This window comes from Pterocles gutturalis, unplaced genomic scaffold (genome assembly GCF_000699245.1).
Source record: "Pterocles gutturalis isolate BGI_N339 unplaced genomic scaffold, ASM69924v1 scaffold7882, whole genome shotgun sequence".
Taxonomy (NCBI): domain Eukaryota; kingdom Metazoa; phylum Chordata; class Aves; order Pterocliformes; family Pteroclidae; genus Pterocles; species Pterocles gutturalis.
The window spans coordinates 3,241-28,632 of NW_010107896.1; the positions used below are offsets into that span (position 1 = coordinate 3,241).

At 39.7% G+C, this 25,392-nt stretch overlaps 1 protein-coding gene across 1 annotated transcript in view; it reads right to left on the reverse strand.

The window, feature by feature from the left end:
• Positions 1-1,542: 1,542 nt before the first annotated feature.
• Positions 1,543-25,392, reverse strand: part of LOC104460997 (ras-related protein Rab-3C) — a gene marked incomplete at its 5' end in the record, with an annotated part of 60,563 nt that continues 36,713 nt past the window's right edge. Inside the window, 2 exons of the mRNA XM_010072413.1 lie at positions 1,543-1,730; positions 13,305-13,429. Coding sequence (XP_010070715.1) covers positions 1,543-1,730; positions 13,305-13,429 — 313 coding nt within the window. The remainder of the gene's footprint in view (positions 1,731-13,304; positions 13,430-25,392) is intronic.

The following is a 25,392-nucleotide window of genomic DNA, read 5'->3' on the forward strand; positions in this document are numbered from 1 at the left end:
CCTTCAAGAAAAGTAATGTGTGTAGAGGGATTTCTTTGCAGTTGTAAGCAGTTTGAAGTACCTTGTGTAACTTCCTTTTTGTTAGTTCAAGAAATTTCAGTCTTGTCCTAAATTCTGTCTAATTTGAACTATAAAACAGTTAACGCTTTTTCAATTATGCTGTTTAGTTAAAAAAAAAAGTCACTGTGATGTGAGTAAAGCAGTTGTACAAAGGAAGTACTCTGGGGCACAGATGTAAGAAACAGCCACCAATTAATAAAGGAGCACTCTTAAAAACTGTGAAATATGACTATTTTTAACACTGTATTAAAAAAGAATTTGTGTACTTTATTCTGCTATCTTCACAGCCTTCTGCTGATCTCAGTAATGTAATCAGCCTAACAATAGAAACGTTGACAATTTTTCATTACTCTTAAATTTTTTTTTAAATCTTGTGAAATTTTGATTGCTTTCTCAAAATAGATATCCTCATCAAAGTGAAAATGAGGTCAAACTACAGTTCACTGACACCAGCAGCACTTCTGCAATAGGTCTGAGCAAAATACAGGCGTTTGTAGCCAGCGTGGTGATGGTTGTCTCACTGACAATGGGAGATGAAATTTCCGAAAACTTAAGTATGCAAATTTGACAACAACATGACAAGACAGGTTTTGGCTATGAAAAACTGAGTGTAATGAATTTGGTTCTGTTAGGGGTGATGTAGAACTGTGTGTTTAATATCTCATGTAAGCAGAAATTAAAACAGCTCGTCAACCTCTGCTACTGGGGTGAGTACTACTGGGATCTCCATAATGATGGAATGAGAAATTAAGTCCAGTTTCAGAAAGGTATTAGATAGACATGCAGCTCTCATGGAAATGTAAATATACTAGCTATCCAAACAGGATGAAATACCTAATATCTCTGCAGGTCTGCACTGAATACCCACATCCAATTGGAAACTCACAGGGAAGCTTGGTGGCTTTGTGTCCAGGAGCTAACTTCTTTCTAACCTCCACTATTTCCAGTCATCCATGATGCGTAACACAATGCGTGTAGATTTGCCAGGGCAATACACTCCAAGAAATGTCCCTTATACAAATGATCTGGACAGAATGAGGGATTGGCTCACTAGAGGAATATTTCTAAATTTATTTTCAGTCAGGAGAAAATAGAAGTGGCATCAGGAAGCTTATTCTAAAACACCTCAGCCACTACCCTAAGGATTCAACCACATAATTTGAAACTAATGAAGCAAGACTAAATCTTAGGCAAATGTGATCTAAGGACATGGCACCAGCTGAAATAAGTGTAATGTAAAACAGTCAAAAGAAAAGAGAAACTAATAACCATCCTGCATGCAAAAGACAGATGCTAAAAAAATTGATCATCCTTTCAAGCTAATAACCTCTCCATCTCCACAAGCATACAGCTGCTGATGTAAAATAAAAGACTTTTATCCCCCCAAAATTAATAAGACAGTATAAATAAAAGCATATAGACCATTCATAAACATTCTGTTGGCAACAGAACACATTGGAGCTGCCTTTGCTGACAGCTGCATTAACAGCCGCAGTTGGGCTGCTGTGGAGGAGGGGTGTCCTTTAGCCGTGTGTTCTGCTTGCTGGCAGCAATGGCGGGATCCGTCTCCAGACTTTCTGACATTTTGTCACAGATGATATCCACGAGTCGCTCAAATGTCTGCTTGACGTTAACGTTGTCCTTGGCACTTGTTTCAAAAAATTCAAATCCTAAGAAAATAAACAACATGTTTATGTTCAATGCATATACAAACTTCTCTTGGGCAAGAAAGAGTGGAGAGACACTCAGAAAGCAAACGTGAGACCACACATATAAGAGAGTGATATTGGAAGAGCAGTTAAAACACAATCAGAGTAAGCACAATAGTGCTATTTGCTTTACACCAAGACAGATAAAATCAGGACTGGCCCAAATACATTCCCTTAGACAAATTCTACTTTAAGCCAGTTTAATCTAAAATTTGACAGCAGCTTGAGAGTATTATTATTTTAGAAATGCCCTTACATCCAGCCATTGGGAAGGAATGCTGCATCTCTAACTATTATGTTCATCTGAGCATTATTAATCTGGAAATAGCCACTTTCATCATGTCATTAACCTGGTGCCAAAACAGACAACTGCGTTTGGAAATAACCAGGTAAAAAAACCAAACAGGACAAGAAAAGATTTCTGCAATTTGGTATCTTCTTAAGTTAGAAGTGAATCTGTGGGACCAAAGAGACTCCAAACCCCACAAACCAAACTAATGAAAAATACACAAATGCACATAAGGAAGAAAACTTCCTTAATTAATTTACATAGAAGGACTTTTATCTATCCATTCCCAATCACTACCTCAAAGGCAAAAATAAGAGCTATCTTTAACCCAGAAGAGACACTGGAAGCCTTTATGGAGCAGAGCCAACTTTCCTAAGCTCTCTTCTCTTCCCCCATTTGTCCCATGTCTCATCTCCCACGTCTGCCTCCTGCATCTGGGACAGGTTTGCAACGTACTGGTCAGCCTGCAATCCAGCAGGCTTCTGCCAGTGCTGGGTCATCACATGTTCTTGCTTCCTTTGCAATGCTTCAGTCTTTTTAAATTGCTTTGTCTTCTAAGCCTTTCCCCCCAAGCTCCACCTTGTCCCACAGTTACCACATTGCTCACCTGAGGGTTCCCTGAAAATTTAAAACTTTCTCCTACTTCTGTTTTTCCACTACCTAGGGGTTCAGTATTAAAACAATTTACAAGACACATAATCCACTGGTAATTTTATAGAAGCGATTTAGCCTTTGCACAACTATTTTGATTCTTTTTGAATAGCTGAATAACAATGTGCAGTTACCATCATGTATAATTATGAGAAAAATCCCAGTAAGAAAATGTCAATCACCTGAAGCTCTTGACAGAAGAGCAGAAAGCAGGTGGCTTTTTTTTTTTTTTTTTTTTTTTTTAATTTAATGTTGTGTGTGGTTTCTAGTGAATGGGCTAATCTATTTCAAAAGGCCACTTGAAATTTAAATGTAACTACTTTGATCACATTAGTAATACATATTCAATGTGCCATCTAAACAGGATGTAATGCACACATTCAGTCTTACAACTGCTTACTATGTAGCTTTTGCATGTTTGAGTACTAGCCTAGAATTACAGCACATAATTATATTTAGCTTGGCATGATATCCCCACATGCACTAATAATCAATGCAAAACATTAACTGTTTTTAATTTACATAAGGTGCCTTGTGCTGAAATGTCACAAAGGGGAAATTGTTTAAATGCATAGGAGCTAAACACAGGCAAAAGTTAGTGTTCATAGGTAATTTAGATAATAAGAGGTATCTATATTGTACAGGGATTTGGTCATACAACTTCTATTAACATCAGTAAGAAGCATAAGGATAACCTCACAGGTATGAGTATACATTGCCATGAAAACTTTTCCTTTCCACATTTATCTGGAAAGCAGGAAAACTGTGTATAATAAAAGACTGTCTACAGAAATCATATACTGGGAAGAGGTTTGAATCTACATGGCATTGTTTTAGTTTAGCTTGGCTTACATATCTCCTTTGTTCGAAACTAGGAGGAAAATGGGGAAAGCCAGTGTAGCCTCACTTCCTGGTGGCTTCAGCCCTCCTGCAGAGCTTCATGTAGGAGAAGACTGTTCAGATTGCTTGGGGAGTGCTTTGGGGGAGGAAGGTCCTTCACATTTTCGGTGCTCTGCATTGAAACCTGGCTGCAGCTCTACCACAGCAACACAGTCAGATCCTCCCACAACTGTGAGTGTCTGCTGTATAGAGAGAAAAGCAGCCATTCCAAAGAGAAACAAGCAAAACCAGAGGGCAGAAGGATTGAGGGACAAGAGGTTGCCTGAGAAATGGCACAGCAAAGCCTTGGAGAAGACAACAGAAAGAAGAATGAATCTTGAGGACATTTATCAGGGGAGCAGTTTTTACACACAAGAAGACAGAATAACTGGCATGTGACATGATTGTGAAATGGCAGATCTGACAGGTAGGTAAGAGATGTGGGCAGAGAAAAGGAGAAAGGGAAAGGAAAACAGTCACAAAGAAGAGAGGAGACCCATGTCAGGAAATACTGTAACATGGACAGGATCAAGAACGGATTCATACATAGGTAAGACACTTGTAGATGGTCTGTGGAAACTGTTCTTACAGTTGTGGAAATGGTCACACAGTAAAGTCTTTCGAAGCCACTTGAGACAGTCAAGAGATACTTTGTGCACAGTTTAAAGTAATCACTGCCAACAGATCATGGTATATAGAGAGCACATAGGACCATCTGGATTACAAGAATTCAGCAGTACAGGAGTTCAGAGAGTCTCGTTTGACGCAGCTGAAGACACCACTGCAAAGGCTCTTGCAGCAGAGGCTCCTGTCGTCACCTGAACAGCAATTGATTGTCCTGTGCAGGGGATTCAGTTCCCCACATAAGTGTTACCTTATGCAAAAGATCCCAGTAAATAAGAGTGGTGTCTCTTTTTTTTGTTTGTTTGTTTGCTTGTTTAACAGACACTCTGTCTGTGGAAAACTTTCAAAGAGATATGGAACAATTTTCCTATCAGAGTGTTCTTGGAATAAACACCTGAATTCTGGTTGTTTTCCATTTTGTTACGGAGTATTTTGCAGACCTTTTCCCCATTATGTCTCCTCTCTTCCTGACTCATCTTGCAATTATTTTACTAATAGTACTTAGACAGACTAAGCTTCTAAAATGCCTGTGTATGAGGGCCTCCAATCTATGTCTTTTAATTATTTCTTCAGGTTTTTTTCCACCGCCCATTATTAATGGAGAGAAAAGATTTTCCATGTGAAGCCTGAAGTGAGGCAACTCTCTGGTGATGCTCAGGGCAGCAGAGCTCCAAGAACACCATGTTCCCACCACCCGTGATGATCTGTACTGCTGATGTGGATGAGAGTGGGAAGACCAAATTACTGAAAAGATATGACAAAGCCCAAGGGGCATGTGGGTAGGTAAAGCAGAACAGAGCTGAAACTGAGAAAATCCAAAATATCGAAGGGCTGACTGAACATATGAACAATGTGTGTGGAACATGCATCAAGATGTTCTAAGTTAAATGTCTCTTTTTGTGGTTAATTCACTTTTCCCTTTGCTGTCCTTACACTATGTTTCTTTTGCTTATCTATCTTTTTCCCAAAAGGATTGACTCAAAGAAAGCTGGAAAGCTCTCATCAGAGCACTGCAGCAGCAGGGGCTAGCCAGGACACTGGCATGGTGCTGTTATTCACCTGGTGAGCTGTAATGCACACAGAGCAGTTTAGATAGCTGCCCTGAAACACATAAACAGCCTGAATTACTTTGTTCCCTGCCTCAGACTTGCCCTGGCTCTGCAGAAGCTTGTTCACCGATGATGATTAACACTTATGCCTGCTTCCAAAAAATAAGTGAGAAAAAAGCCCAACAAACCAAACCAGAAAGGAGAGCCATATGCAAAGGGAAGAACATTCTGCACCTTCTTATCTTCCTGAGAAAATGTGACATCATGAGGAAAACACTAGCTAGTGAATTTTAAGCACAATTCCAGAGACAATACAGACAAGAGCTATGTTAATGTTTCACCAGCTGACCAGGAAGACCTTCTGTTTTCAGAGTGTTTGTCCACAACCAAGGCAATTTTAATTATCACCAGATGTCGTCAAGAGTGTGTTCCTGCAGTGACTATCCTTCCTTGAAGACAAGCTTGAACTGTGATCCTTAGTGATGCTCTTACCAGTGCCCTGTTCAGTCCAGTATTTTGAGGAATAGTAGGAGACTGCAACATCAGAGCAAGAAGCTGCTGCAGGAAGCTGCTCCCCTTGTAACACAGCAGTGTACAAAAGGCAAAATTTAGGAAGCCATGGGAATGAATAATTTAACAATGTCATAGCATCTAAAGGAGAGGAGCTAATGATGACTTATTTTCTTGGATTTGCATCCTGTGGGCAGTCCAGAGGGGGCACTGGAGGCACTTCTTGCCTGCTCTGAATAGTATCTAATAAGCTTTGCATTCACATTGCAGGCTGTCAGTCAAGGTACTGCAAGACCTTTCTCCTCTGCACAGATGTCCACTTCCTCAGAACTGTTAATTTCTTTGAGAATTCTACCCCTCTCTCAAAGAGAGACAGACACATGTGGGATGATTGCAAAGGTGATCTCCTGTAGGAAACCGGGCTGAAAGTAGCTGGTGACCATTGATGTTCTTTAGCGTATCTCCTACATACGCAATTATGGTAGCAGATCTGGTTACACTGTGCTGTGCTTTGTAGAACAGTTGGATGGGACCTCTGCTGTCCAAACAAGCCCAAGGACTAGACTATATTAAGAAAAGCATTAAACAACATTAAACCCCAAAATAGGACTTTGCTAATATTACCTCAGAGAACATCAGTGCTTTAGCACCATTTTCAGTAGAGCGAGGGTAGAGATTGTTAACAGAAATGCTAAGATATTTATCCAGCATTTAGGGTGGCCAAATTTATTTAAAAAAAGAATCTCAGCTGTGGCAGAATGGACAGACTTGAGGGGCAGTTACTGATAATGCCCTAGCACCTTCTTTTCCAGCCTTTTAGAACAGGTTTCCATATAACTTTATATACTACATACAACTATATAACTTTATATACTATATATAACGGTATAAGGCTTCCAGATACCTTTTGAATGAGTGCAATTGGGCAATAAGTTAGATTCCTGGCAAAGAATTTTTGTTCGTTTGTTTACACGAGACATTTGTTGAACAGACACAATCCCTTTGTTCCTATTGTCATTAAGTAACTTTCCTGTAATGCAGCTCCAAGCAATGGCAGGTTGTCATTTCCCCCCTGTAAAAAACAGGAGCCTTTAATTGCTCTGCCAAAACCCTGTGCGTGTTGTAGCTAAACAGAAGACTGTTTGTCAGTGCTGTCAGTCTGTCTCCTTTCCCTGGCACTAACATTTGCCCTTTAAAAGGAGATAGAAAATGGTGAAGGGTGGAACTATGAACAGGCATATTCCTTCACAACCCAATTATTTTAATTTTTAATGCAAAGTTAGACACAGCCATATGTCCGTGCTCACAAAGCTGCTGGCGACCTTGCCTTCTGCACCACAGCCTCCAGCCAGCCACAGAGGCAAAACAGAACTTGCTGTTCTATCAGGCTGTGCTGAGGTGCCAAGTCTCACTTGATTCCCTATTTAGATTCCAAAATTACAGCCCTAAAAATGCCTCTTCAGTTCCTTTGTAAACTCACAGATGTCTAATGCCCCCAGTGTACCCACAGATGCCTAATGTACACATTACCCCCCAGTGCTCGTACCCCAGGACAAGTGAAGGTGCCCTCCAGTCCTGATGCTGGGAAACTGCTGTCTTGTGTCCCAGCCCTGGTGGGATTTAGAAACCAGTCCTGTTCCTGCCCTATCTCAGCATCAGGCCTGGTTTTGCAGGCTTGGTCAGATCACACAGAAGTGCTGGATGCTGAGTTGCACCCTGTATAAGCACACAGCACTGACAAATGCTCCACTTTCAGGCTTGCTGGGGTGCTAAATGGGTTTAATTTGAAGAAATCTAATCACCCCTGAATCGGGTGTCTGGCATCTCCCCATCATGACCATTATGTACATCCAAGCCTGAGACAAAAACAAAACAAAACCAAAATAGGAAAGGCAGGCTGATTTTGTTTTGAAGTGAGAAATTTTCTTCTCATTTTTGATGGAATTTATTTTTAAAGCACTGGGAATCAAGAGAAGGAAAGAAAGAAAGAAAGAAAGAAAGAAAGAAAGAAAGAGAGAAAGAGAGAGAGAGAGAAAGAAAGAAAGAAAGAAAGAAAGAAAAAAGAAAGAGAAAGACTTTAAGGAAGAAATGGACCAAAAGAGACGAGAAGAGAGAGTATGAAGAGGGGAAAAAACATCCCAAATTATGTAAAATAAGGTATGTGTTAAAATCTGAGGGGGAAAATTACTGCCCCTCTGAGTGAGAAGCTGTGGAGGCACACTGAAGTGACAGGCACTGCTGACGCTGAGGCACGTAGCATTTAGAGCCCTTTGCAGGTGCTCTGAATGCAGCATGAGGGTTGGCTTCTGCCAGCCATTGCAAAAGGGAACATGAAAGCTCACCCAGAAGTAGCTTGTTATGTTTTGTTTTCTGACATAGGTTGGTGGCCTCGGAGACAGACAGCATGCTAGGACATGTTTAGAAAGCAGGTAAGTGCACCCTGTGGCATGCTCAGACCTGCCAGATGCCCCCAGCCATGGGTCACCCCAGGTGGCAGAGTGTGAGATGTGGAGGCACAGAAAATCTGATGGGAAGGGCACTGCCCTGAAAACAGCTGGACGGTAGATTTTAGGGGGACATCACACTAAATGATGAGCAGAGGTCCCTTCCAGACAACATTTCCATGATTCAACATCTCCATTTCCCCAAGTCTTAACCAACTTGAGCCAGAAAGTTGGGATAGGAAAAACATGACATTACAGAAAAGGTGGCCAGATACTTGGGGCAGATCTTCCAGTATTCCCCTAATACATGGTGCAGCATGAGCACAATAGGCATGGTTTGGACCTATGGCAGGACTGTACTTTTGCAGCAACCTCAGGGGCCCTAGTCTTAAAAATATACTATGCTCTGTAGTGGTAATACTTGCAATTAAAAACTAATGAGTGTTGAAATAATTTGTAGCAAACAATTAGCAAATGGGATTTGTACAGATGCACATGGGCAACCAAAGAACACATGCAAAATTATGTACCTAATTTGCTTGCACATCAAAATGTCAAAAATAAATGGAGAAACTGTATGTCAAAGTACATATCATAGAATCATAGAATGGTTTGGGTTGGTTGCATTCTATGAGTGGACCTTAAAGATCATCTAGTTCCAACCCCCCCGCCATGGGTAGGGACACCTTCCACTAGATCAGGTAAAGCCCCATCCAGCCTGGCCTTGAACACCCCAGCTTCCCTGGGCAACCTGTTCCAGTGCCTCACCACCCTCACAGTAAAAAAATTCTTCCTAATATCTAATCTAAATCTACTCTTTTTCTGCTTAAAACTGTTACCGCTTGTCCTGTTGCTACACTTTTTGGTAAAGAGTGTTTCCCCACCTCTCCTGTAGGTCCTCTTTAGGTACTGTAAGGCTGCTCTAAGGTCTCCCCGGAGCCTTCTCTTCTCCACGCTGAACAACCCCAACTCACTCAGCCTGTCCTCATACGGGAGGTGCTCCAGCCCTCTGATCATCTTCCTGGCCCTCCTCTGGACCCTCTTCAACAGGTCCATGTCCTTCCTGTGCTCAGGACTCCAGAGCTGGACGCAGTACTCCAGGTGGGGTCTCACCAGAGCACAGCAGAGGGGGAGAATCACCTCCATCGACCTGCTGGTCACACTTCTCATGATGCAACCCAGGATATGGTTGGCTTTCTGGGCTGCAAGCGCACATTGCTGGGTCATTGCAACTTTCCATTTGCGTGTGCAGTTACTCAGAGCCTATTAAAAGCCCTATGCACATCTCTGCCTGATAATCCTTTTCCAGAATGTAGATCACAATATATCATACAGATCACAAATAAAAAGAACCAAGAAACTGATGCCACCTCTGAGTCATTCTTTTTATTTCTGTTCTGACAGGTGATACCAAACTTCTAAGAATTTATGAAGCTTTGAGCTCAGCTAAGATGCATGAAATTAATATGTCAGAAAAGCTGTGTGAGTAATGCAGCTGGGAAGCGTACATGCATTTTGCTTGCAAGAAGTTCCAAGCCTTTTATACTAAAATGCTTTAAAGCATGTAAGTGCTGACTATATTGGGGTTTTGCTCAATAGCATGCAGTACTCAGAGCGAACCTTCATGAAAATAGCGTAAGTATTGTGTCCCACCCCCTTTTATTGTAGTGATTAGTGAGTGAACTTGTTTAAATGTGTTTGCTGTGATTCTTGTCTCAGTATCAACATTACATTAATTTCTTCTCTCTGCTGGCTGTTTTGTCATGTATCTATATTTTCTTGGTAACTCTGTGAGGTAAAGTTACATGACTCAGCTGAATTTATTTGATCCTGTTTGTTTTTACCTCATTCTAACAATCTTTTACTGATGCTAATATGTTAAACAACCATGAACTAATTTCTGAAAAAAGAATGTACCACTTACAAAAAGTACTGAATAGCGTGACAAGGAATGGCTAAGGTGTGAGATGGTCTGTGTGTCTGGAACAATGAAATAGTCTGGAAATTACAGCCTGGAGAAAAAGGAGGGGTGTGACAGAATTCTCTGAAACCAGTAGCTTTTCAGAGAAAGTAACAGCAAACAGTTGTTCACCATTTCTCAGAATGTAACAGTGAAGAAACATAAAATAAAACTAGCAAGCAGCCAATTGAAAGCAGAAGCAGATAACTCAGATAAACTGTGCATATTCAAAGGATGTTGTGGATGGTAAGATTTTTTTATGATTTCAAAGACATCATTGGACAAGTCCATGCAAAAAAAATAATGAATATATTGAATATAAAGATACTGCCTTCAGTTCATGAGACCTATGAACATAATTTGCTGTAGTCTGGGAAAGTATGGCTGTATGTTTGCCCTTTTATACCCTTCACAAACCACTTACTTCTGGCCATTACCATAGGTAGAGTAGTATGGTGCTTGCGGCTATGATCTGTGGTGGTATTGGTAGTGTCATGCCCTATGTCACTAACAACAAACTTTAAAAAAAATCTGAAATGAAAATGCGACAAACTCTGTCTTCATAAACATTCTGTTAATTTCTCTTCAAGGTGAGATCCTTAACTGTTCCTTCTCCCTTTTGTGAACTTTTGTGAGTGTTATGAGAGAGGTACTCAGAGCTACCATAGGATACTGGATTGGTTTAGCCAGACCTGCACATGTAATGAGGCCTGTTGCTGGCTGATCTAAACCACTTGTTTGAGTTACACCTGAGAAATAATCCAGCACTGAGATTTAAAAAAATGTTTGACTACACTTCATTAATAAAATTGAAGGCCACATTTTCCAGAGGTCAGCAGCCATGAAAGACGTACAATTTTCCAACGATGCTGTTCTGAACAGAACGCCACGTTTCCCAGGGGGTTAAATGCCCAGTACTCTTTTTGACCTTTTGAAAACACAGCCCAAAATGTACATGAATCAATTTTCTCAGTGACTTCAAGTAAACCAGGGCTGAGCTGAAAATAAAAGGACACTTAAGAACAGCGTTTCACAGTGTGTTCTTTGTACAGCACTCATATGTTGTACTTGCTTGTAATTGTGGCTGTAATCAATGTTGCTTTTATGGCTTTCAAAGGGCCCACAGTCTTAAAATGTCTTGCTGGACACAGAAATCTATATCGTTACTTTTAAAAGTTGACCACAAGAGTTGTTACCAACTCACTGGCAGAGAAAGGAAAGACAGTTCCAAGTGCTTGCCACAACTCGTGCCCTTCAAACTGCCCAACATGGCCAGTGCACTTACTACAAATCAGGGAAACTTGTTCTTCTTTCCAGACACCACCTCCCACAGTCTCTGAGCAGGTTTAAGAAATTATTGCAGCTGCACAGAAAAATTACAAACATTAGTGTGTGCAGTCTGAGTACAGTAAATGTCATACTGGATCACAGCCACTATTTATCCAGTACAATAATCTGCCCTTGAGATAGCCACGTGATACGTATCTGAGAAAGGAAAACCCCAGAGTAGATAAAGATGGGAATAGAGGATAATCTGCTCCCATAAATATTGAATTCTAAATCCCAGCAGCTAGAGTTTGCTTTAAAGCCTGAAGCATGAGTTTTGATATCTATCTCATTACTTTTTTTCTTGCAAGCATTGGTTATTTCAGCTGAGAATTCTTGACTGTACAGCATACAAAGTTCCCTCTTGTCTTGCTAAATTTATGACCTTGGGAATTCCTTGTCAGCTCACCACATTAGTCTTCCTATAAGAAAACAGTTCAAGGAATAGGAATTCACATCAGTTATGTGACTTAAAAAAAAAAAATCTTCATACTCTACATTGCAAATTCATGTTCGCTGCCACACATTTTAGTGCCTGGTCTAAATCTGGGGCAAAACTATATTTACATATTTTTGATCTCTTTCTCAGTTGAATACTGTTTTCTAGCTCCTATTAGAATCATAGAACCATAGAATGGTTTGGGTTGGATGGGACCTTAAAGATCATTCTGTTCCAATCCCTCTGCCATGGGCAGGGACACCTCCCACTAGACCAGGTTGCTCAAAGCCTCATCCAGCCTGGCCTTGAACACCTCCAGGGCTGGGGCATCCACAGCTTCTCTGGGCAACCTGTTCCAGTGCCTCATCACCCTCACAGGAAAAAATTTCTTCCTAGTGTAAATTCTAAATTTACCCTCTTTCAGCTTATAACCATTACTTCTTGTCCTGTCACTATACTCCCTGATAAAGACTGCCTCCCCATCCCTCTTATTGAAATGAATAAATAGTAGAAATGCTTACAGAGGGAAGAACAGATTATAGAAATACATACAATGTGACAGGTACTTCTGAAAATAAAAATATTCTCTGTTAAATCAGGTGCAATGGTAACCCTTTTGGTTTTGTGGCAAACAGTTTCAGTTCTTCAAAAATGTTGACAATTTTTCTGGATATAACCTGTTGTTAAATCTTTTCTGTCACCTTTTAAGGACTAATTTATGGTCACTTTTAATGTATACTTTGGAGGTGTGCTTTTATGCATATTTAATACTTATTTAGACAGATGCAATAGGAAGATATGTTATTCTGATTAAATTATTCACCAGTACAACTAGAAAAATAATTTTTAAAAATAAAGCCAGTGAGCTGTGAATATACATAAGTTTTTTGTTAGTTGGTTGGTATTTTTCTTATTTTCTGCCTGGCTAGGACGTATCTGCCTATTGCTATAACTACCTAAACATACTGTATGCATACAGACATACATTGCTGTGTATCACAAGGGAAATAAGGTACTTCCTATCTAAGGAGCAGCATAAGGAATGTTTTATCCAATATGTCTTTAGTCTAAGCCAGCCTCTGAGCCAGCACTGGTCTTGTGGATACTTTTAGATGACAGACGTGTCACAGCTCTGGATAAGGTCATCCTTGGACACATGTCCATTCTAATGATGTTATGGTATTAGTGATATCAACAAGGACAGTTCAGACCTCAGCCTGCAGAAACAAAAGGGAGGCAGTGTATGACTATTTCTTTACAGGAGTGTATCATGAACATTTCGTTACAAGTAGTGTATCAATCAATGACATTACTTGGTGCATTCTCACAAGCAAGCATAAAGCTTTTGTAATTTCTTTGCTTACCAAGTTGCTCTGCTAAATGTTTGCCTCTCTCAGTGAAGATTACCCGTTCATCCTCCATATCACATTTGTTACCGACCAAAATAACCTGGGCATTATCCCAAGAGTATGTTTTGATTTGAGTTGACCTTAAAAGAAAGACACACAGAGAGAGAGAAAGTCAAAGCAAAGCAAATTCCCCTTAAATCAATTTCAAACAGAATTGTAACAAGACAAAAAAGACAACACCGATTTTGACATGCAGGGTAACATGATCCTGTTTAATTCTGGATTTCGAAACAAATGATCATCTGTCACAAATTATTTTTACAGGAATAATATCAACAGAGGTTTTACTTTTGCTTGTTAAAACATGGCAGTCTTTCAATATTCTCCCCTGCCAGCAACGTTCTTCCTATATTTTTAGAAAGAAGTGGTGACAATTTCTCTTACACAATTAAAAAAAGTATTTTCACATTTTAATGCAAACTTTATAATCTAAAACCAGAGCTTTGAAACCAAATGAACAGCTTATTAAATTCTTATCTTTCACCTTTTCAAATTAGGATCTAAATTTATCAGCAAAACTTCAAACTCATTCTGTCTTCCTTCTGTTGTTTCTCTCCAGCACGTTCCACTATAGCTCTTTGATCTACCAGGACGAAAGCAACATTTACATTGCACATCAAGCCAGGAAGAGGGGCTGAGTTTGAACTTCGATTTACCTTCCATTTAAATTATGCAGTCCCTAACCTTGACTATAGCTGAATTGGAATATCTGAGGCCTTGAAACACCATGGAACCTTGAATGCTGGTGGTGAAACAACTTACCCTACACAGCTCTCTTCTGCAATTTGAACGTGATGCAGCTAATGGACAACTTAAGAGCACACTTGTAGCACCTCTCAGCTATTGACCGCCACTACTCTGCTGATACTCAGACCTGCTATGTAGGAAGGAAAGCTCCCTGTCCTGGCTCCAGGCTCAGCCAGGAGTGATGCTGCTCGCTACCACCTTCTAACTGAGAGCAGCACCTCCCCTTGAAACTAATGCAGGGTGCTTACTCTAAGGACTTGCCCTTTGCCTTGAACTTGTGACCATGTCTGGACATAGGCAGAGTCAAGTACTTGGTAGGATATTACTGTATCTCTGCCATCCCCATATGATCGACGGACAGAGAAAAGATGTAGAGTCTCTCTCTCTCTCTCTCTCTCTTTCTCTCTTACCCCTTGGACAATACAGGGTACTTAGGAAAACTACACCGAAATAGAAACTGACCTGCTTAACTATATATTTAGGAGAGAGTGCTCTGGAAGGGAATCCTGTTGTGTATCAGGCCCCAGGTCTCTGTGAGAAAAGATGAAATAGCTTCAAAAATCTGTCACCTAAGTGTTTTGGAAGCTGGCCCACGTAGGCACTAATTTCACTAGTGACCCCTTCTCATAACACAGCCATTGTCTTTACATATTCAGATTCTTGTCTGCAAAATGTTCCATGCACAAAGAAGAACATGATGCAGTCCAACAACCATTTCTAGTGAAAGACAGAAAATGGATCAAATCTCCCCAGCTGGCTCTGCTTACTGCAAGACCAGAGGGATGGCCATGGGCAAAAACTGCTGCGGCTATCTTTGTAACCTGGGGTCCAATGCCACTGCCCACAGGCCCAGATCCCCCTGCATGAATCAAAGCACCTTTAAGCCATGTGTGATGGGTTTGCAGTGCTGGCAAGCGTAATTTAAGGGGAAGGATCACACTGCCTTTAGGGTTGTTATACTTCATCAGAATGGCCAAAAAAAAGTTGAAGCAAGCCCCAGGCATTTCGTGCTGCAGATTGTTCCCTTGTGCCTGCCCTGATCTTTCCTTCAGGAAATAGACACTGTGCTATTTTAAGTCTATTTTATAGTAATTTGAGTAGGTGACCATAGGGTACTGTGAATAAAGCAAAGGTCAAACTTCTGTATACACTTAACATTTTAGTAAAGATACAGTTGCTCAGAAAAAAAGGGTGTCATGTATTCATTTCAGCAGAAATGTTATTTTGGAACCATATTGAGTTCTTCTGGAATTTGTGGTTAAACAAAATAGAATTTTTTTTTTTTTTACCAGAATAACGTTTGTCACCATAGCAACTTTGCCAATACTAGTATCTCAAACGTCAGAGGATGTTAGTCCATTAAGGACTCTAAGAGAGCTTAGCTTTGAACAGCTAAGAGTTGGGGGTCAATTTGTTCCCCTTATGTCATCAGGAAATTGAAGATGTTTCAAAGGCAAAATACACAGTAAATATATTAAGTTTTGCAGAAGAAATTACTTGCACATTCTCCAGAGGTGAAATTTAAGAAATTTATTAATGAAGAGATACAAGAATACATTGTCACACCAGTGTAAAGGGAATTCATTTATCCTTGTTTTGCAGACTTTTGCTCCAGAGCCTTACCAGAGTTTATTTGCTTATGGGTGTAACCCCCTCCATTCTACTGCAGCCAGACATGATTTGTCATTCTATGAACTATGTACCTGTGCATTCAAATACTGCTTATTACCAAAGCAACTTATTTTATTCTTAGACCTTTTTATCAGGTTTGCTTATGTCTCATCTTCTAATTATAAAGAATTTTTTGAGCAACAAGAGATCTTGTCCTTGATAACAATTCCAGAGACTTATGTTTTGCAAAAGACTCTGTAGTGCAAAAACGTAACTGACTGAATGTGATTATCAGTCAAATATATCCCCACCCAACCCCACACCAGTAGGAGCTTGGATTCAAATAATATAATAGTCTTATCACTATTATGTTTTCTTTTAGATGTACATTTCCACTAATGGCTTCTGTAGATTTTGACTCCCACAATTCTCCACAGAACCCAACATACAGATCATTAAAAAAAAATATTTTGTTGTTCCTTGCGTACATGATCTTTCAAATGACCAAGGCTTCTGATTAATCCAAAACTTGTGAAGAAATTTAGCCCCAGGAAGACTGAAGACCTGAGAAGGCAAAGCTGATGTTTGCAGTAAGCTGAATACAGCAATTCTTCTTCAGTCTCAATGACCTGGTGTATGTCAATAATAATTTACCCTGTAAATCTTTCACATTCTAGAGTGTGTGATAGGCAATCTGTAACACGTTGGTCTAGACACCAGAGGGGTAGATTAATGCAGGAGTTCAATGATCCATTACTTTCAGTGATCAACGGAAGACTTGTTCTCCCTGTACTGCAGTTCTGCTGAATTCCTTGTCAGAAAAGAGCACTTGCTAACTAAAGCAGTGCTATTTGCTCATCTACTATATTTTCTACTACTGGTTCAAAGTACTGTAAAGTTACATCAATACATCTCCAAAAGACTTTTGGACCGTTATGACAGAAAACTCTCCAAGTTAATATGGAGGCTTTTTCCCTTTGTTTGATGGGATGAAATACTATGTGGAAAAAATGTTCGAAACACAGTTTTTTGTTTTGAACACAAAAATCCTACTTTGTTTGAAATAAACCCTAAAGGAAAGGCAAAGTTAAACACTTCACACTGGCATATGTCCATAACCACACTGCATTACCATGCTCCCTAGTTCTGCTCCTAGGAAATGCCTTGCAATGACTGTTAGTTCAAAAAATATTATTCTGAAAATATTGCTTTTTAGTTCAGCAGAGTATAATGAGGTTTTTCGTATTGCTGACACTTCTAACACTGTCATTTACTGAATGAGAGAATGAAACCACTCTTGCCTAGGCAAAACTACCCACTGTAACCTCATCTCTCATGAGCACACAGGTTTCAGTGAATACTACAATTACTAAAATGGTAAGCACACCATTATAAAGATCAAAGACTATTATCACAGACTACACACCTCCAAGTCTGCTAAAAAACATTAAATGTCAGTTCTGGTTGTAATCAAGCACAGTGAAAGGCATTTTTATGACAGAGAGGAAGGAGCAGGTAAAAGGCCTATGTTGCAGCATGTTATCTCCTGGAAAAAGATCAGGTACAAGCGTAAAGGGCTACATCTATTCTCAGATAAGACTCTTCTTGAGGTCTATAAAAGAAGCAGTATACCAAAGAAGTAGGTTCTACCAGGAAGATCGAAACCAACCGTGAAAGAACAAAACTTCCAAAGAAGTAGGAAACTAGCCTTTGTGCAGCAGTGTGACCCTGCACCTCTGAGCATGCAAGAGCTTCAAATAATTGTCCAGGCAACAATGGTGGAGTATCTGTGTGTGCTCATGTGGGCAGCTTACAAGGAGCACTGCACAGCAGGATGGTGTGGGGTTCAGAAATACCCAGCCCCAGATGGCTGAGGTAGCTGAGATGCTGGAAACCAAGGCAGCGAGCACAGAGCAATACAGGAGTACTGCTGTGCTGTTACTGCAGTCCAAACTAGCTTGTTCACATTAAATTGTGTGATGAAATCTCATCTGCACATCCACAAAGGAGCACAGAGAGACAATGGCAGTTGGGAGAGCCTAAATAATATCCTGGCCCTGGCTGCTTCCAGGCCTGTTACAGGAGCCATCAGCCTGTCAAAGACCCATGTCCACAAGCACAGAGGAGCACAGGGTCACAAGCGCAGGTAAGAACCCAAATTAAGGACTAAGGGACACCACATACAGGCCCCTCCTAGGGCTGTCCCAGGAGTGAAACTTGTCACCACAGGTCAACGCTGGAGGTTTGTATGTCCAGGTGCCAGCAACTGAGGAGACTGGAATGCAGGGGCAGCTACTGGAGACGGAGTTTCAGGTTGCACCCACTGGTTAACATAGATTACGGTTCACTCTGAATGTATCTCCAGAGGATTGCTTCTTACTAATTCATATATGTCCAGAACAAACATTAATCTAACCTGAAATAGTCTCTAGTATATTCTCACCCTCAGGCAGCAAAGATAGCAAACAGATCTAGTTGATAAAGATATGTCCATACAGTAAACAAGCCAGGAATATAAACTTCTAGAGACAGCTGCAAGCTACGCACTACTGTTTGGAACTAGAGGCCTCCAGGGATGCTTGCCATCCCTGGAGGGGCTGGTTTCTCTGGCCCTTTTAGATTAATTATGTAGTAAGTCATATGCACTGACAGCAGAGAGGCACCCTAATGAAAATGCTCCAGAGGGGGACATGTATAATATTTATTCCAACAAGTTCAGGGAACATGTACTTCTGATGTTCTGCTTTCAGAAACGAGTCTGCAATTAACTGGAGTGCATCCTCTTGCCAGGAAAACGCATGGGGAAAAAAACAAAAACAAAAACAAAACCAAACAAAGACTAAAGCAAAAAACCCCCAAAACAGCCCCAAACCAAATAAACAAAACCTCTACCAAACCCTTTTTCTTTTAGAAGTTACTGTTGAGTTCACTGATTGATCCTTAACATTCTCCCATCTCTGTCTCTAGCATGGTGCCTCCAAAGCCCATTAGCTGAACTATCAGGGGTCACAGTGTCATGACAGGATCTGGGGTGGAGTTTAGGTTATATATTCTAGAACTTTCTCAGTTTAAGTATTTGATGAGGAAGAGTGTCAGAAAAGCAGCTATGAGTTTGGAGGTGTGTCCAAAAGCATTCAGTGTCCCCAGCTGAACTTCCTCCCTTTATTTCCAAGTGAGCATGCCAAATGCCTGGATGACTCTAAGCAGGAGGGCTTGCTTTCCAGCATTTTCAGGAGACATAATTTTCCTTCTGTAATTGAGGCATGGCACAGCCCTCTTCAATCCCTGACACACGCTGGGACGGTAAGCGGAAGCTCTGCTATTCCCACCTTTTCAGGGGATGGAGACATTCCCACCCTCCTTGTCTGTGAGGAGCTCTAAGCACTCTCCCCACCTAAGCCATCTTTTCCACAGGGTGAATCTGAGGTCTCTCTCATACTACCAAGTGTCATCTACACTTCAGTGTGTACCATATGCTCCATTCCCTCCCCATGCCCTCCTTCATGTCTCCTAAACCCTCACTGTTCTCAGCAATCCTGACAGGTTATATACCTTAGGAATGCCCCTATATCTTGGAGATTTCCCATCCCTTCTCTCTGTCCCACACATCTTGGGGATATGATGGAGACAGGGCCTATATAGGATCATTCTATATAGGATATTAAGTGATTGCAATGCTCAGTCTTAATGGTCATTTGGAATCTGGCTCTGTACCAGCTGCTTTGCATTTGGTGCTTAGACCCTGCCTCAGGGAGGGCAGGGAGGTGGCCTCAGGCACTCCATCTGTTCTCCGGTAAATAATCCACTGTTAGTAAGAGATGAGCCATCCAAAATATATAAACCTACCAACGAGGACCCCCAACTTTCTGACTGGGATTTTGAAGACAGTTCTGAGGTTAAAAATTTGAAGCACTCTGAGCAAAAACAAGTCAAAAGAGTCTGGTAGTACTTGAATACTAGAATTTTTGTGGCCATGGTTACCGGCATAGTAGGAATATAATAAAATAATCACTAATAACATCAGTAATAATAAAAAGAAGATCCTAACATTTGCCAGATTTTAGTTGTACCAATGAGCAGCTGGGGGCTTACATAGCCCCAAGAAACAGAAGAGGCTTTGAGAAACAGCTCAGGATCTTTCCTCCCTTAAAATGAGGAAGATCTGGATATTTGCAACCTTTAAACTCAAAGTATTGCCACTCATTTCATCATTCTGGCATGCTACAGCTGAGGACCATAAACGTTCAATGATTATGGCTATTATTTTACCTCTTGCATTCATGAACCCCTTTATAATTATTGCAGCAATTTGTGAAAACCAAGAAAAGCAAACAAAAAAGGAAATAGTTATCAAAATACAAAGCTGAGGTAGATGAACCTGTGACAGGAATAGGGAAACTGCACCTCAATCCTTCTCATGGAGGATTTAAATCTAGTGGACATCCTAGCATCTCTACTTCTATTCTGAACAGATGATGTATGCTGAATTTGCAAAGCTTATTTTCAGTGGTGGTACCAGCACCTGCTGACTGCAAGTGCTTATTAATATATGATAATAGGTTAAGATGTCCCAACAACCCAGGAGTATTGAAAATGGATGGAAGAGGGCAAGGAAGGGGAAAAAAAATGATCAAAACAAGTTTTTTTCCATCCTCAATATCAAAAAGCAGCATGGGAAAAGGATCTGTGGTGAACTGGATGTAATAGCAAAAATGGGATATAGCAACCCCTTCACTCTTGCAGCAAACCAGGATACATGAATATTGGCCAGGACTGACTGTATTTGATGTGTCAGTTATTGTTTATACAATATTACGTTTTCCGTCTGGACTGAAGGGCAAATGAATTGAAAAATGCCTTATGATCGTGAAATAATCTGAGATTGAAGAAACCAGAAGAATACCAATGACTCACCACTTCCTTTATCTTCCTTGTGCAGAGTGAAAGAGCGCACACCATGCAATGAAAGGCTACATGTTTAACCTTCTCTTGGAGGAAGATAAATCAATGATGCAGAAGCTGCATGACAAGTGTGACACTAACAAATTTTCAGTTCATTTTCAGCCAGAAGGCTACTCAAAATGATCACTACCCAGAGCAGCATAGGTCTTTAGTGTTCTGGTAGGAATTGGGTATACTTTAAGGAAAATAAGTTTAGCTTTGCCAACGAACACAACACAAAAGCTACCTTAACAGAAGACTCCACTACAAGTTTCTGAGACCATAACTTCAGTTTAGAAAACCACATGCCACACTTCACTTTTGACAGGTTATGGAGATAATCAAAATGAATCCAGTTCTTTTGGAGGGTAAAACTGAGCTAATCTTTAATATATAAATTTTTATAACATTATGCAAGGAAATATGACATATCATGTTGCAAAAAGTTTAGTTACTCAAAGAAAGAAAAAAGAAGAAGGAGAGAAGAGCTACAGATGTAAGAGCTGATATTTGCTGTGTGTTTATGACATTTATTCTTATGTAAGTATCTTAGTGATAATCTATTATCATAATTGTTATGAGGAGGTATATGCTTGCTCAATAATGTCCACTCTTGGGAATGCCCTGGGTCTGCATTTAACACAATGCAATAAGAACTGACATGCCATTGATAACTATGTAATTCTGTGTGGTACCGAAGGTAGGTGTCACAGAGGTTCATCAATTGGAATTTCCTTTCTTTCTAATCAACCATTTCTAACTATTCTTATCTTACACACAGAAGTGCCTCCCCATCCAGAATCCTCTGATGAATACTTTATTGAATTACATACAATTTTTAATGTAACATACAAATAATTTTCATAATAGTCCATGAATTAGCTTTGGTGCCTTTTCTGTACAGTGTTGTTTCAAATCTGTTGCTGTCAGAAGATTGTATTCTGACAACGTTCTAAAACACAAATCCACTGGCTAGTGGTATATGGTAGCATATGAATATATTCTGGGCAAAAGACATCAATGTTCAAACTGTAATTCTTACATATGTTTCTTTAGTGGGAGTTACAATGAAGGACCAGAAGCCTGCAGGGCACAGTTAATTTGTATTAATCAGGCTGCAGATGTCCTTAGTTTTTGCATCTTTGGCACAATCTCTGCATCCTGCTTTCTTCCCAGCTGTCAAATACACCTTGAAACTACTTTCCAGTCCCACTGTAGCAGGAGTCCAATTATGCATTTACTACATTAAAAGAAAAAAAAGGTAAAAACCAGACTGTGCTCTGAGTTAATACTATACTCTTTATTTCTCCTTCCCAGTGCCTCCCGAGCCTGAGCTCTAATGGCCCTCACTTCAGAAGAAAAACTGGTGAGGTGAGGTGTTTTCCTGTACCTTCACAGCCAGCACACTGCAGCTGACACTTAAACAGCTGGCAGTAAGTCTCAGAACAGCCTTAGGCAGAGTAAGGTCTGGATACAGTATGTCATTCTGACATTGCACACCCTGGAGGCTTTTTTTTTTTTTTTTTTTGTCATGGAGGCAGATGACAAGAGAAGTCGTATGGAAGCTCCTGACCTACTCCTAGGCAAGGTAGACTTTGTCTGAAGATGTACAGAATCAATTAAAGACAGTAAATTCTCTATCAAAATAAAATATTTTCTTTCCTTTTCTGATGTGTAGTATACACTTTTTTCAAGGCTTTTTGTTTAGAAAAGTTGAACAGATGTTTACACAGACAGTAGAGAAGATAAAACAAATACTGTGTTAGACATTAAAGGCAGAGAGATCTTTCAACTTACTTCCTTGTATTTTGTGTCATGATAAATCAACATAAAATACATTTCAATATTTAATTCTTATTCACGGGAGTACAAAATCCTCTCCTACAACAAGGTTTACTTATGAGCAGACCAACTAATATAATACATTTTTCACAGTGGGACACAGTAAGAACACATGTTAATGAAGAGTTTTTATGTCATATATAAAGCCACAAGCTGCGTCATACTGTGGGAAGTGATTTAGCAGCTCACCAGACAGACAAAAGGCTGTACATTTTTTCTCCCCAGTGAGAAACACACCATTAAATTATCATCCTTCAAAGCTACTACTACACCTGTACAGTGCACAAAATCATCAAACATTAGGTTTTGAAAGAAGATGGAAAAAAGTATTTACAGGAAAATAATATTCACAGAACCAATAAAAGGCAAAATACAGTCTGCACTTGCACGTCTTTTGACTGTTTCCATGGTTTCATGTTCCAGATGCTTCCAAATAAATGATCCTGTTAATCACCAATTTATGTTGATTGCACAGACTGTCACTGTAACTCTGAGTAATGACCCTAATCAATACAGCTGATTCTGACTCTGGTATTTGAAAAACATAGCTGTGAAATAAGGGAGTACTGAAGTAATTTGCTAAAGCAACTACAGCATCTGTTTGAGTATATTACACTTTAAAGTAAACGAGCAATTTGCTGCCACTTAGAAGTATATTTTTTGCTTGCCATTTTGCATTCACATATATATCAGGAAACAGATACAGACACATATGTATGTGTCCTCACATTTGCTGCTTTTCCTTCTGACAGTGATGTGCTTTTGATAATTTTTTTGTTTTGATTTTAAGAAGATAGTTAAGCATGTCCTTTTGGTCCCTTAACCCTGGACTGCACTACTCTGCTGAAGAGCCTCTCTTGCACTTCTGGAGTTATCTACTAGTCCCTCACCTTCAGCCCTCAGAGCACCTGTGCAGCAATGGTTTTTTGGAAGCAGCAAGGTTTTTATGGGCACAGTTAAGTTCTTTTGGTTTGTAACAACATTGATAGTTCTGTAGCTATAATTTATCTGGGTCACACAGAGTTATTTATTTTCCCTTTTTCTCTTTTAAATAGCAAATCCAGATTCATACTTGCTATATATATATGGCAAGTATCTGGCAACAAGACGTCCCTATTTTAGGGAGCTTCTCATTAATTAATTCTCTGGAATTCTGGATTGATCCTGACTTTTTACTGTTATATTTAATTATGAAATTCATTGCATATTTGTGGCTATTAATCCCTTTCAGTCTGTTTCAAAAAAAAAGTTTCTCTCACTTCTCAAATTCACTGGTTTGGATTTTATTTCCTCTATTATTTTAGCTCTCATCTTTCAAGTTTAAATGAATTCTGCTATTGCTTCTCTTATATCTTATCTTGTTGGATCATTTGGGGTTATTTTTCTCATTTGGTATTGTGCACAAACCCTTTCATAAAAAACTTAGTCTTATATGTACATAAATTGTCTTCTGAAATGCCTGTGTTCATGTTTTAACGAAGGGGTTAAAACAATCAGACCTAATTTTAATCACTGAAAAATCTTACTAGGTCATTGAAGCCACCTGTGACAAATTACTATGCACTATCCTTGTTAAGGATTCATCCAGCTTGCAAGCCATGTGTCACGGCTACCATGTCATTTTACTTCTTGTTCATAAGAAAGACAGCATTGTTTTACTAAAACATCAAGGATATGTTACTTCTGTAACAATATATTTTATTCCAGAACTGGTTTAAATCCTATCAGCATGTTGTCTTTTAATTTACTTATCTTGTTATCTTCTGGAAGTAGACCAAAGGAAATATTCAGAGCTATACTTGAATCTTAGGCATAAAGATGTGATTCCACCATTGTGTTCTTGCACCAATACGTTTTTCAAGTAACTTCTCTGTATGGCTGCACACTTGCAAGTACAAGAGATTTGAGGTCTGAAATTTTGCGTCAGAATACCTGTGGCCTAGTTTTCATCTGAATGCTTGAGCCTCTGCGTTTTTTTCATAGATACCTGAAACTGGACTGGCAAAATGGCAACTACCTTAATCCCCCCCATTACCTGATACTGGTTAATCAGATGAATATGACTTATACAATCGTACCTCTTTTTATTTTTTTTTTCTTTGAGGTCCTGAAGATAAATTTTGAACTATTCTGGTCACACTTTGCTTTTGGTATATTGCTGGTCAAAATTCATTTTTTGAGGACTGGCAGGAGCCAAAGACAACACTAAAAACCATTTCACTGTCTACATTCTGCCTGACACAGGGAGGCAGGATTGTCTTGCTGACTCACCCTGCAAGCAAGGAAACTACAGGTTTATTTCTGCTGACTCACAGAGGGTGACAGGTGGCATTAGACTTTAGATTTTATTTCTAGGATTAAAAATAAAGCAAGAAAAAAGGTTGGAAAGAAATGAGAGAGTTGTGTATTCGTTCAGAATGTCAGTAGTGCTGCTACCTTATTCAGAAATTAAAAGACTGTGTTTGTGTATATATATGTATATATATGCCTCTCAAGCCCCAGCTATTATATATTTGAATTTTGTTCTCCTTCACAATTCTTAAAACAAAAGTATAGTGCTTGCCCCTGGCCGCAGAAGCCAGAGCTAAAAGGCAATCCCGAGCACGGCGGAAGCTGTCAGCAACATATGCAGGCATGAATACAAGTTTTTAGTAAAAAATTTGGGCATAAAACTTAAAACTTAAAACGTAACACTTTTGAAAACTGAACACAGTGGCATTTCAATATGATATGAGCTAACCTCTCCTAGAGCTGATGTTGAACTTTCATATATTAAAGTCTACCCCACTCTGCCTGGGAGCACTCTATACTGCTTAAATCATGTTAGGTAACACATTTTTAAAGTTGTTGCTTCTCTCCAGTAATAATAATATAAAAAATTTATATTGTCTTATTGACACTT